Source organism: Toxorhynchites rutilus, chromosome 3, assembly GCF_029784135.1.
Source record: "Toxorhynchites rutilus septentrionalis strain SRP chromosome 3, ASM2978413v1, whole genome shotgun sequence".
Taxonomy (NCBI): domain Eukaryota; kingdom Metazoa; phylum Arthropoda; class Insecta; order Diptera; family Culicidae; genus Toxorhynchites; species Toxorhynchites rutilus.
In genome coordinates, this window is record NC_073746.1 from 20,590,259 (window position 1) to 20,602,986 (window position 12,728).

The 12,728-nt window shown below is 38.3% G+C and overlaps 1 protein-coding gene across 2 annotated transcripts in view; it reads left to right on the forward strand.

Annotated features, from left to right (window-relative positions):
* Window positions 1–2,711: 2,711 nt before the first annotated feature.
* Window positions 2,712–12,728, forward strand: part of LOC129775072 (blastoderm-specific protein 25D) — a 62,658-nt gene continuing 52,641 nt past the window's right edge. For both annotated transcript variants that reach the window (XM_055779309.1, XM_055779310.1), the window contains exon 1: window positions 2,712–3,747. In XM_055779309.1, coding sequence (XP_055635284.1) covers window positions 3,462–3,747 — 286 coding nt within the window. In that variant the 5' untranslated portion in view covers window positions 2,712–3,461. The remainder of the gene's footprint in view (window positions 3,748–12,728) is intronic.

The following is a 12,728-nucleotide window of genomic DNA, read 5'->3' on the forward strand; positions in this document are numbered from 1 at the left end:
AGAAATTCACCAGCGTTTACATATGCTGAATTTATTCTAGTTATATATACCTCGAATACCATATTTGTTCTCACCCGTTTACATCTATTTTCATGTGAATAAATCCATCTATAACTATAGATCTCCCTAATGTAAACCCGCCATTACTCTCATACTGTGATGCGTTGTAACAGGTTGTAACGTATCAAGAAAATTATTTACAAATGATTTATTTTAAGTTTTCGAGGTCGTTAACATTTTAGTTGTTATAAGTTACCTAAAAATGTGAAAATCCAAAAAATCGTTTTTTTTTTAAACTTTCTAGGTCGGGGTCCACCCTTAAGGCAGATGCGCTGAAAGGAGGGCACATCTCAAGCTATTAGTGGCAAACGATTCAAGAACTAAACAAAAAAACAAATAGAAATCGGAAGGAGAGAGTTAAAGTTGAACATTAGATGTTCTAATCAAACTATTGAAAGCATGATTGTAGAATATTCAGCCACTGATAATCTCACTGGTGAGAAATCACTAAAGTTGGCTGTAGTTTTACTTCAGGGTAAATTCATCGAAAAAGAGAGAAACGACTCATTCTCTTTCTTGCACTCGTACTAATAAGCAATTAAATGTGTTTGCTGTCAGCAGATGTAAACGTGATTTAATTTCATTTCTTTAGCTCAAAAATAAAGATGAATAGCATAATAGTTGGGAAAATGTGCTACTTCCAAGCTGCTACTTTGAATTAAATATTAAAAAACCATTCCAGAACAATAAACAATAAAAATGAACTTTGCCAAATTACAAATTTCAATTACATTTTATCCTTTAACGGGCCGTGAAAACATGTCTACTCTAAACGAATTTCGATGTGGGACTACGTTAACCAGAATATATGGGGGGTTAAATGAAAGATTAAACACAGAACATGCAGGAAAAAATGAAAGATTTCGAATGCTTATAAATTGAACATTTCTTAATAGATCGGAAAGAAATTGCATCATGCCTTGAAAAATCGTAATTTCAGATACCATAGACGAATGAACTTTCAAGTTTAAAGCCTCTATAGTATAAAAAGTCGAAATTGAAGTCGTTGCTTCATGCAACCCGAGGGTACCTGCATTTTTTTGCACTTCGGAATGTTCAACACGAACTACAAAAGCTACAAAAGAGAACACAACGCTTTGGCTCGGTTATTCAGGACTGGATAGGAAAATATGCCCTCATATTTTCTGCTCACTGAATCTCCAAATGCTACTAAGCCAAGGGTAGTCCTACGTTAACCTTGCTATTATACCATAGATGTAACCCATCCATTTTTCGATACGCAAAACAGTTAAAAACATTCAAAGAATTTATGGCAATATAGTTGTCACTGCCGTCTAGCGTAAAATGTTAGTGGCAATGTAGCTGCCACTTGCCCGTCTAGCGGTAGTAAAAGCTTCAACAAACTGACTGTTTTTCAATGACTTTTTGGAAAATTTGTACTTGTTGCTCTAAATTGGGAGTTGTTAACACAAAAATGGCTCCAAGATGAAGTTTTTGATTTTTTCGCGCTTAAAATAAAATCAGGTATGTTGCTAGATATCAGAACTAGTTACCACATAAGGCTAGAAGTGATAATTTATTGTTAAAGTATAGACAAAAATAAAATGGTTTGTAGCAATATAGCTGCCACTACCCGTTAAGGGATTGAATTACAAATCTTCCGCCAAGGTGCAAAAGCTTCACTCCAATCCACTGATTGTATGCTAACAAGTAAATGCTCACTTGCTCAAAACGTATAAATAAAATTGTCTTTTTCATGATTTATAGTAGTTCTATAGTATATTTTTACGGATTCACATATTTTAAAGGATTATAAAATCCAACTTATTTTGGTTTCGCCCCACATTTGAGTTAACTTTTAATCAATCACCAGATGATTGTTTAGTACGTATTGAGAACTTTTCTGGATTGTAACACTTACAAATATTGTAAACATCATGCTTGCACATCATTTGTATCAGATTTACATAGCTAAACCATGTAATTAATGCATTTGATGACCTTAATTGTGATCATGAGTTGTCCGATTTACTAATGTTGGTTTGTCCACATGATTTCTAATATAACCGCTTGGCGCGCTGCGGTTTGTTTATTTTGTTTATGGTGTCCTTCGCGCATAGCAGAAATAAAGTTTCTCTGTGTTGAGCGTGTTGTGGTGGACACTTTTGAAATGCCCTAGAAAAGGCAATATCCTGAAGAAAGTCTAACTTATGAATGGATCAATATGATGACAGTAAACTTAAGTAATGAGAAATGCAACATCTACTTCAAAATTCGAATTTTTTCATTCAAAAATTGTGAGCGGACAAACCATGAGCTGTCCACCTCCATGATTATAATTTCTCTTTGAGGAAAATCGTTAAAAAACATGAAAATCTGAATAACGCCTTACGGTAGTTATTAACAGCTGGAGACATGGGGCTTTCAACAAACCCAAACTCGTGTCGGTTATAAGTGATTTTCATGAATAGAAATCGATTTGCATTTACTGGTTGCAGGAAAAAACACCCAAAATCGGACAAATTTAGCCTATCATAAAATAATCATATTGCGGTATGGCAATAAATTATGAAATGCATTAAAAAATCATCGCACGTTCGGCTTTCGATGTTTTGATCATCCGACCCCGCTAGCGAATACCACTGGGTGGATGAATGACAGTTGTGTGTTCTTTTTGTGATGATTACACATTCACCCTTGGCTCATTCGAGACAGACCCGTAGCAGTCTTCGTACATTGCACGTACGAATACAGATATCGCGTGAAAAAGAAGAGAAATTTCACAATAGCCCCAGACGACCTTTTATTCTTCCCGTCGGGTTATTGTTTGTAAAAGATTTGTTTTTCGGAACCATACTGATAAGCGTGCGATCGAGTACTAATTGCCTGAGTGAGTGATAAAACATTCGGTGAATATCCTAATGTTAGCCGTGTAGTCGTGAAAATAGTGTAGGAAAATCGATTTTTTTATATTTATTGTTTGGATGTAACGATGACTGTATTGTCTCAAGATTATTGCTAGTGTGATTGGCAAGGTCCTTTGAAGAAGTATCACGCGAGTGGTGGATGCGTTGCGTGTGTGTAATTGTACACGGCCAATAAAATCAGGCCGAAAGTTTGGCTAATAAAACGCGTGTCTATTTTTGTCTGTGCATGCCCTAAATTCAGTGTGAGAAAAGAGCCCAACAGAGTGCTTCTTGCAGCACGGGCCGTCATGTTCGGCTAACAATCCGCTTTTCAGAGGTGGAAAATGGTGAAAAGTGGAAGATCACAAAAGTAAACAACATCGGTATTTTGTCGCATGTTTTGTAACGCTGTGAGGAGAAAAAAACAAGGTGCAAGAAACGGGAAACTATTTCTCGGCACGACGGGTTCTGACCGCGAGCCGAAAGTAGATCAGTGGTGCGTGTGAAAGAGTTAAGGCAGGAAAGGGGCACGAAATGGCTCTTTCACCGGATCCGTACGAGCAGCGTTTGTATCACATGTTCCAGGCGCACGATGTTGACTCATGCGGGCGGCTCGATCGGGATGCATTGCTGAAACTTTGTGTAACACTGGAACTCAAAGAACGTGGCCAATCGCTGGTGAAATGTTTACTCAGCGAGGATAATCGTCGGGTTACGTTCAAGGAATTTCGTGAAGGATTGCTCCAGATTCTCGGCGGGGAAGAGGACCCGGAAGAGCAGCGACAAGAGCGCTGTAAGCAACAAATACCTGCTCAACAAGGTAAGCTTCATTCGCAAACGCTATCTTTGGCAGGTGGGAAGTGGTGTCAGTGCATAAAAGATTCTTATCTAAAACTCGGTAAGCTCCAAAGCTGCATACCAAATCCGTGAATCATTCCGAAATTATGCGACACACTGACTTCAATGTTGTCTCAATGTCGAATATCACCGGCTAGCGGTCTGTGGACAGCTCGAAAGAAGATGGGTGGAGGTGGGTTGCAGTAATTGGATCAACTAAATTAAACTAAGAATCAACCACGCCGTGGTCGATCTCTTCTGGCGGTGTTTAGTGATGTCCGATGATTGTTCGATAAATCGAAAATATAATACAGCCGATTCTTGACTTTCGGACACACACACGTCTTCAAATACAGTTCAATGTCCAATCACAGATGAGAATAGAGCTAAAGAAATGGCTAGGGCGGTCTTCGTGAAGTCAAGGGTTGAATGGGCAGTGGATTCCTTAAAGCCCTTCAAATCTCCAGGACTTGCATATAGACCAATTAGTCTAACATCTGTCATCTTCAAAATGATGGAAAAAATCATTGATCTTCATATCAAATCATCATATTTGAATAGGAGCCCATTGAACAAATCTGCCTACCAAGCAAATAAATAAACTGAAACAGCGATTCACACGTTAAAAAATAGAGGTATAAAGAGTCTTTTGACGCTAAAGAAATCTCACAGATTGTATAGATATTGAAGGAGCATTTGAAAATGCATCCCAAAATTCTTTAAATAAAGCTATGAAATTTTTTTGTTTTGAAATGTGCATCTCCAACTGGATACATGCTATGCTAACCAACCGACTAACAACGAAACCAACTAGAGGTTGGAGGGAGGAGGAGTTCTGTCTCATCTGTTGTGGTCCCTAGTTGTCGACGATCTTCTTAATAAGCTAGCTAATTTAGGATACGAAGTCATTGGTTTCGCTCATGACATAATCATTTTAGTGAGGGTTAAATTTGAGTATACTGTTTCTAATAGAATGCAAACAGCCCTTAATTACATACTCAAATGGAGCAAATTGGAGCTTTCAAAACGAACCAAATATTTAGGTGTTATGCTTGACCAAAAAAATAAATTGGAACGACCAACTGGAGTATGCAATATCTAAAGCCCAGAGCGCAGTAGTAGTATATTCGGCAAAAAATGTGGACTTAAACCGAGAATGATTCGCTGGATTTACTCGGCAATAGTGGGACCCAGACTAACATAAGAACTGTATCGAAAAGTAATTAGCAGCTTTTATAATGATTCTACTCAAAAATGGGTGAACTTGTTTTAGTGCAAGCAAAAGTTTGTGCAATCGATTCATTCCTTTTAAGTTGTTCGTTTGCGCTATGACTAGATTGATAGATAGATTGAGATAAATATGGAAATTCTGCACGCTTGATGTACTGAAAAGGGTGCTACCTTCAACTAAATCGCAAAACGGTTTTAAGTGCATCACACAAGTGTGAAAAATATTATCCACAAGTATGACAACGAGTTCTCCTTGAATGATATGCCTAGATACGGTAGAAAACCTGGTTCCAGTCAGCCCATGTTGGATCGTACAGTAGTGACTTACATCGAACGACACCGATCGGTATCATCGCGTGATTTGGCCAAAAAGTTTAAAACCAGCATTGAATTGATTTAAAGAATAAAAGCCAGGAACTGCATGAAAATATACATAAAGCGGAAAGTGCCTAAGCAAACCGAAGAACAACAATCTCGAGCAAAAACAAGGGCACGAAAACTGTATAACCGGCTCTTGGATAACAGCAACTAGTCCATCCTGATGGGAGACGAAACACACGTCAAACAGGATTCAAGAACGCTTCGGCGGAGAAGGAGGAAGACGATGGTGAATGCACGATTGCGCTGGGAAAATTCGGAGAGAAACCCTACGGCAAAAACAAGATATCGGAAGCTGTATACGACATTGTTGACAAAGTTTGATTGCGTGGTAATGGACGACGAAACCTACGTCAAGGCAGACTTCAGACAGCTTCCTGGATAAGAGTATTATACAGCAACCGGAAGGGGAAAGGTGGCAGACATTTTCAAGCATATTAAACTATCAAAGTTTGCCAAGAAATATCTCATTTGGCAAGCTATCTGTACCTGTGCCTTGAAAAGCGACATTTTCGTTGCAACCGGGACCGTCAACCAGGAACTTTACGTGAAAGAGTGTCTTCAAAAGCGTTTGCTGCCTTTCCTGAAGAAACATGACTTGTCTGTGCTGTTTTGGCCGGATTTGACCCTCCCAACACACCAGAACTTCGCTCAATCGAAAAATATTGGGCGATAGTTAAGTAGAACCTTAAGAAGACCCAAAAAACTGTTAGCAGCGAGAAGCAGTTCAAAGCAAACTGGCGCTCTGCGGCGAAGAAAGTAAATAAGGTAACTGTACAAAATCTGATGGCAGGCGTCAAACGAAAGGTTCGCCAATTTGGACTAGGTCGACCGGAATCTTAACTGAGTATTTTTTCCGTCTTTTATACATATTGAACTTCAAAAAGAAAGATACTTTGATTTTTTCTTTAATAAACAAATAATCGATTTACACGCAATTCAGTTTGACCACTTTTTGATCCGAACACCCTTTATAGTAAGCGCGAACGAAGACTGGATGGAAACAAAGTCTAACTCCAGTGTTGCCTTCAAAGTGATTGAATTCAATCGCAGCAATTGGGAAGAAGGTGATTCCTGAAACTCGTCTAGGATCACTCGTGTTTCATACCGATGGGTCCAAAATTGGTAAATCTACAGGAGTTGGGATCACGGGACCAGGAATCGACATGTCAATAACAGGATAGCTCAGATAGGAGAAAAGAAGATGAAAAGAGCGATACTTTTGCGTGATTCAATTGGCATGCGCTGCTAATTTAAATATTTTGGTTATTTCAATTTCCTAAATGTATACACTTATTCATATGCTCTCATATTTATGCTCATGTTGTATATGGGACTTCTTAACCTTATCAATCGGTTTCTGTACACATATTAGGATTGGGCGATTTCGGATCGATATTTAGAAGATCGATCTTTTCCTCTCCGATCTCCGATTTTCTGGATCGATTCTTTGTACTCAAAAAAAAAAAAATGGCGAAACTCGATCTTTTCGATTTTTCCGATCTGTTTGAATGTAGAATTTTTTTTGAAAATTTATTTTTTTAGTGAACATTGAAAAACCACCTGACGAATTTCATGAACATTGGATCCAATTCAAGGATGTCAAATTAGTGGGTTATGAGAAGCAGTTTTGTAAGTTTGGACATCATCCAAGATTTCAATCATTTGTACTAAATGCCAGACCGGTTGGATTTTATGGGTTTATCATTCTGGATAAATATCAGTTGTGGAATTTCTATTGATAATTTACAATTAATTTCAAAATATCAAAATAAAATTAAAATAAATGATGTATGAATAAAAATGTGAAAGTTCATTCCATGTCCAAACCTTGAATGGAACAAGTAAATAAATTAGAAAAAAGGCATTCGGTTTTCCAAACATCGATTCTTTGGTACTGATGTAATCAGTGAATCAATCCTTACGCTGCACAGTGGTCCCTGAGAAAATTTAGGCGGCCATAACCAAGATGTTGCCACCACCAGCAGATCGGCAACCCTGCCATGCAGGACGACAATAGTTTAGAGATGCCTCGTCATGCTTAGCAATACTTGTCATGCTGATGAAAACAACAGAATATACAAGAGGATAATCGTAACTTATAATATTCGTTAAGATCATTTTGCCATTTGGTTTGATCCTTTTTTCGCACTGAATTTGTAAGTAAATAAGAAATTAATGAACTGATGATGAAATAATGCATTCAAACAAAATTACAGCTTGAAACTGTTTGGTACTGCTGTCAGGAATTAGCGCGATTTATTATTCGAAAGAATAGATCTAAAAACCCAATTTTTGTTAGATTGGGGTTTTCGCATACGCTGAGTTCATTTTTCATCTCTGTTTCACCAAAAAACCAAAGGATGGTGGGGGGAGGTGCAAGCGGGTAAAGTTCAAAATTTTTAGTTTTTATCGTGTTTGGTGTCAAAATGTATGTATGTAATGTCGGATACGCAGAGTTCATTTTTCACCTAGGTTTAACCAAATAACTAAAAGAAGAAGTGATGCGAAGGGGAAAAGCGCAATATTTTTGATTTAATAATGCGTGGTTTTTAAATGAACGAATACTAGAGATCAAAATATTATTTAAAATAGCGTAGTACAAATCTTTGGCAACATAATTAGATATACTTTTTGGAAAAAAAAATCACAAATAGCTATTTGTGATTTTATTAGATAGGTATACTTATTGAAAAAAAAACGCATGATAAATATTTGGCAACATAATTTGAGATTTTTATTGAAAAAAGCATCACAAGTTTTGCAAAATGAATTCAAAAAATGCCTTATTATGTACTGCTAGATATCGACTTCGCCTCCTACGATGTTTTCATCACCTTCCTCGTCTTCATTGGCTTCTCTTTCATATTCTTCTTCATCTTCGTCCAAAATCTGATTTTCTTCATGTTCCATCTGAACTTGGTCTTCAATCTGAATATCCTCTTCACCGGCATCATGAGAAGCGTGAATCTCTCGATGTTCAGTGTGCTCAGGACTTCTCCGCTTACAGCTGGTTTTTTCTTCCTCAATGTCGATATGTATGGGTCAGAGTTGATCAATAATCAATTCATTAGATCAGTATTGATCCTCAATCGGGATGTCTTTAACGTAAAGCTTCCCCGATACCTTCTATAAAATTTATTTGAAGCTTCGGCTGCTTTCTAGGATAGTTGCCCTCGAACATCATCAATTCAATTAATTGGCAAATGTGTCATTTTTTCAAAAAAGACTAACTAATTGGCTTCAATTTGATATATCGGTCATCTGAATCGGTTCAGTAGTTAAAAAGTAATAAATTTTTGAAAAAAAGTAATTTTTGTATAGAAAGTGAAAATGATTTTTTGGACCATCGGTCAACTTTGAAAAATCATAAATCAGAAACGTAAAAAATATGAAATAATATAGCGCCCTTGGTTCCGAGACTATGAAAACAATAAAAAACGAATACAATCAATAATAACGAGAACAGATTTCGAATTTTTGTAGTATTTGTAGTAATTTTTTGGTGACCCCACTGAAAAAATAAAAAAATACGGATCTAATGTTTTGCGATAAAGAACAAAACCACTACTTGCGGAGCCGATCTGGCGTAGTGGTAACATCCATACCTCTCACGCTGAAGATCACGAGTTCAATTCTCACTCCCAACATTTTTCCAAAATTGGAAGTAAAAAGTGACGAACCAGCCAAAAGTGTTGAAAGTCACTATAATACAGATATAAAAAAAAACCACTACTTTTCACGAAGTCTGAGAGGGAATCCAAAAGGGGATATTTCGGGTGGAAAACTCAAGTGCTGAGTGATAAAATACACTTTGAGGAACACTTCCATTAAAAAAGTTTTGAGGGGAAATGCGGGGCAAGTTTTATAAGTCCATCCGAAGCAAAATTAAATTTCCAAAATAGTACTTGCTTTGTGTGGAGTTAACACATACTACAACCAACCGAATTTTGCAACTGACAACAAATGCAAATTATCCGTTAAAAATGCTTTAAGAAACATAATGAGCCAAAAAAATTATACGAGGTTGTGTCCAAGACACGCTCGTATTGTTGACGTAGAACTACGCTGTTATTTCATTCAAATTGCTTGTTTATAACTTCTGATATTATTTGAGAATGCTGTGAGATTTTCATTTTGCACTATTCTAAAAAAACGCTTCTGTTAACATTACGGGCCTAGAGAAAAGTTACATTACTTTCTCATTCTCGAGATAAGCGCTGCTGTCATTCTTAGTGAAGAAAGTTTTGCCAAATCACATACAAAATTCCAGAACGACATTTACTTTGTTGGTGACTAAATAAACAAAATAAATTCTTTTTGTTTATCTCAATAACCTAGAAAAGAGTTGGATTCACGATGGTCTAGCTTGATATTCCGAAAATAATTATTTGGCGCACAACCTTAACTAAACAATCGCCCATCATAGCATCGAAAAATTAGGCGTTTGTTGCGATGCACACGGGAGCAGATACTTGAAGGAGCAGGCTTGAAGCAACTAAATATACACACAATTATCTCCATTCTGCGCTCTTCTTAATAGAAGCTCTTTCTGTTGATATTGCCGGTCTCGAGCTATCATCCTTGGCGGGGAATTTTGCTACTGACATGTGAAACCAAATCACAAACAAAATTCCAGAACTATCATTTTCTTGGTGAGCCGATGATAGCCTAGCTTGATGATTCCCCACACAATTGTGTAGCTCACAAATGAGCAAAACAATGGATTCGTTCACAGTTATCAATTATTGGAATAAATTGAAGGAAAGCGAATTTCTGAACGACAGCAGTGGTATAAATAAAAATATAGCATAAATGTTGCCGTTCTAACTCGTAAATGTTAGTCAGTGTGCATTTTTTGACGTCGTTCACTAAGCTGAACCGCAGATTCATCTTCCTATTGCGATAGGTTACCATTGCAAATATTTTCTCGTCTGATAACACAAAACTAGGTTAGAACTAGCCTGGCGACTAAAGGGTGTGTCACATCAAATTGCATCACGGAAAAAACGCTGTAGAAATTCGCCCAGTAGACCGATCCTTTTGAAAATTTTAGACAGTAAAATAAAAACTATTAAACAACTTTTGGCATTTTCTTTTTATTCATACTTCGAGCCCAAGACCGTATGCTCGCACCTTCCTCTTTACCCCGTCCATAAGGTTCTGTACAACGTCAGGTTGTAGTTTTTTTTTAACAGAAATCCATTTTCTCTTGAAGTCCGCCTCCGATTTGACAACTTTTGGGTTCTTCCGGAGGGCCTGCTTCATAATCGCCCAATATTGGGCGAAGCTCCGGCGCGTTGGGCGGGTTCATTTCCTTTGGCACGAAGGTGACCCCGTTGGCTTCGTACCACTCCAACACGTCCTTTGAATAGTGGCACGAAGCGAGATCCGGCCAGAAGATGGTCGGGCCCTCGTGCTGCTTCAATAGTGGTAGTAAGCGCTTCTGTAGGCACTACTTAAGGTAAACCTGTCCGTTTACCGTGCCGCTCATCACGAAGGGGGCGCTCCGCTTTCCGCAAGAGCAGATCGCTTGCCACACCATGTACTTTTTGGCAAACTTGGATAGTTTCTGCTTGCGAATCTCCTCCGGAACGCTGAATTTGTCCTCTGCGGAGAAGAACAACAGGTCCGGCAGCTGACGAAAGCCCTCTTTGACGTAGGTTTCGTCGTCCATTACCAGGCAATGCGGCTTCGTCAGCATTTCGGTGTACAGCTTCCGGGCTCGCGTCTTCCCCACCATGTTTTGCCTTTCGTCGCGGTTAGGAGCCTTCTGAACCTTGTATGTACGCAGGCCCTCCCGCTGCTTGGTCCGCTGGACGAATGAACTTGACAAATTCAGCTTTTTGGCGACATCCCGGACCGAACTTCTCGGATCACGTCTAAACTGCTTAACTACGCGCTTGTGATCTTTTTCACTGACGGAGCATCCATTTTTGCCGTTCTTCACCTTCCGGTCGATGGTTAGGTTCTCGAAGTATCGTTTTAGTACTCTGCTGACCGTGGATTGGACGATTCCCAGCATCTTACCGATGTCCCGATGTGACAACTCCGGATTCTCGAAATGAGTGCGCAGGATTAATTCACGACGCTTTTTTTCGTTCGACGACATTTTTCCAAATTTACGAAAAATTGACAGTGAAGCATGGCCAACGTGATCTATACACTCTTATCTGATTATAAGCGAAAGCTGAAGATATAATTCCTAAAAATTAAATTTCTACAGCGTTTTTTCCGTGATGCAATTTGATGTGACACACCCTTTAGAATAAACCTAGTCAAAACAAAACAACTTCACGCCATAATTGATATTTTAGCATGTCCACGTGGACATTATCTAAACCCCTTCCCCCTCATCGTGGACAAGCGTGGACATTTTCATACTCCTACTCCCATTGTCTTGTCTTGGAGCTATGTGGACAGAATAATTTTTGTGCATATTTTTTATTTTTAAAGTTATATATACTATTATTATTTTTCTGAGTGTGGCGATTGATCGATTATACGATTGTTTTGAGACGATTATCGCATGAAATAATAAACAACTGAAAAATATTCGATTAGTTGATAAACGATTTATTTAAAAAATCGGACATCACTAGCGGTGTTTAATCAATACGAGAATAGTGCTGCAGCACACAAACGGTATACAAAAATAGCCCTAACTGTCCCGAATTGCGCGACCGCTTAGATATTTCCTTCGTCATGCTTTAAATCAACAATATGCAACGATCTGAGTTAAAATTTAGTGAGAACTTCATAGTTCTAAAAATAACATCCCACTGGGTGCAGCAGCATAAACATCAGCGGATGCAACTGTTAACAGACTTAAGCAATGGAGTCATTGAACTTTACTTTACTTGACTTTACCGCCAATGGACGAATCATGGGAACATATGGGACTCTAGAGAAACTTTGTACAGGTTTTTTTCTTCGATGATGGAATTGTTGGAACACACGCGAAACATCCCGGATTGATCTCACAATTGAATGATTGGAATGAATATAGTCAAAACGGAAAGCGGCAAGTGGTGCCCGAATAGAGAAGGCCAACTGGCGCAAGGTGAGCCGCGGTGAGCTGTGGTAAGCTCGTAGTGGCACAGGTGGATAATTGTTTTGCTGCAGAAACTGTATTGAACAAACTTTCCAAAGTTATCACCGTATTATGTTTTTCGCTGGAAAGTTGTCAGCTAGCGCTATGAATGTTATGACTTCATTGAGATAATAGGATCAGAACCGGTTATACCGCTGTACGTCACGTACCGCTTGATGACGTTCAAAGCTTTGCAAGTTCTTGCCCAAGGTCAGAAAAAAAACAACGCAATATCGATTTGGAATATACCACCAGGAAGGTTC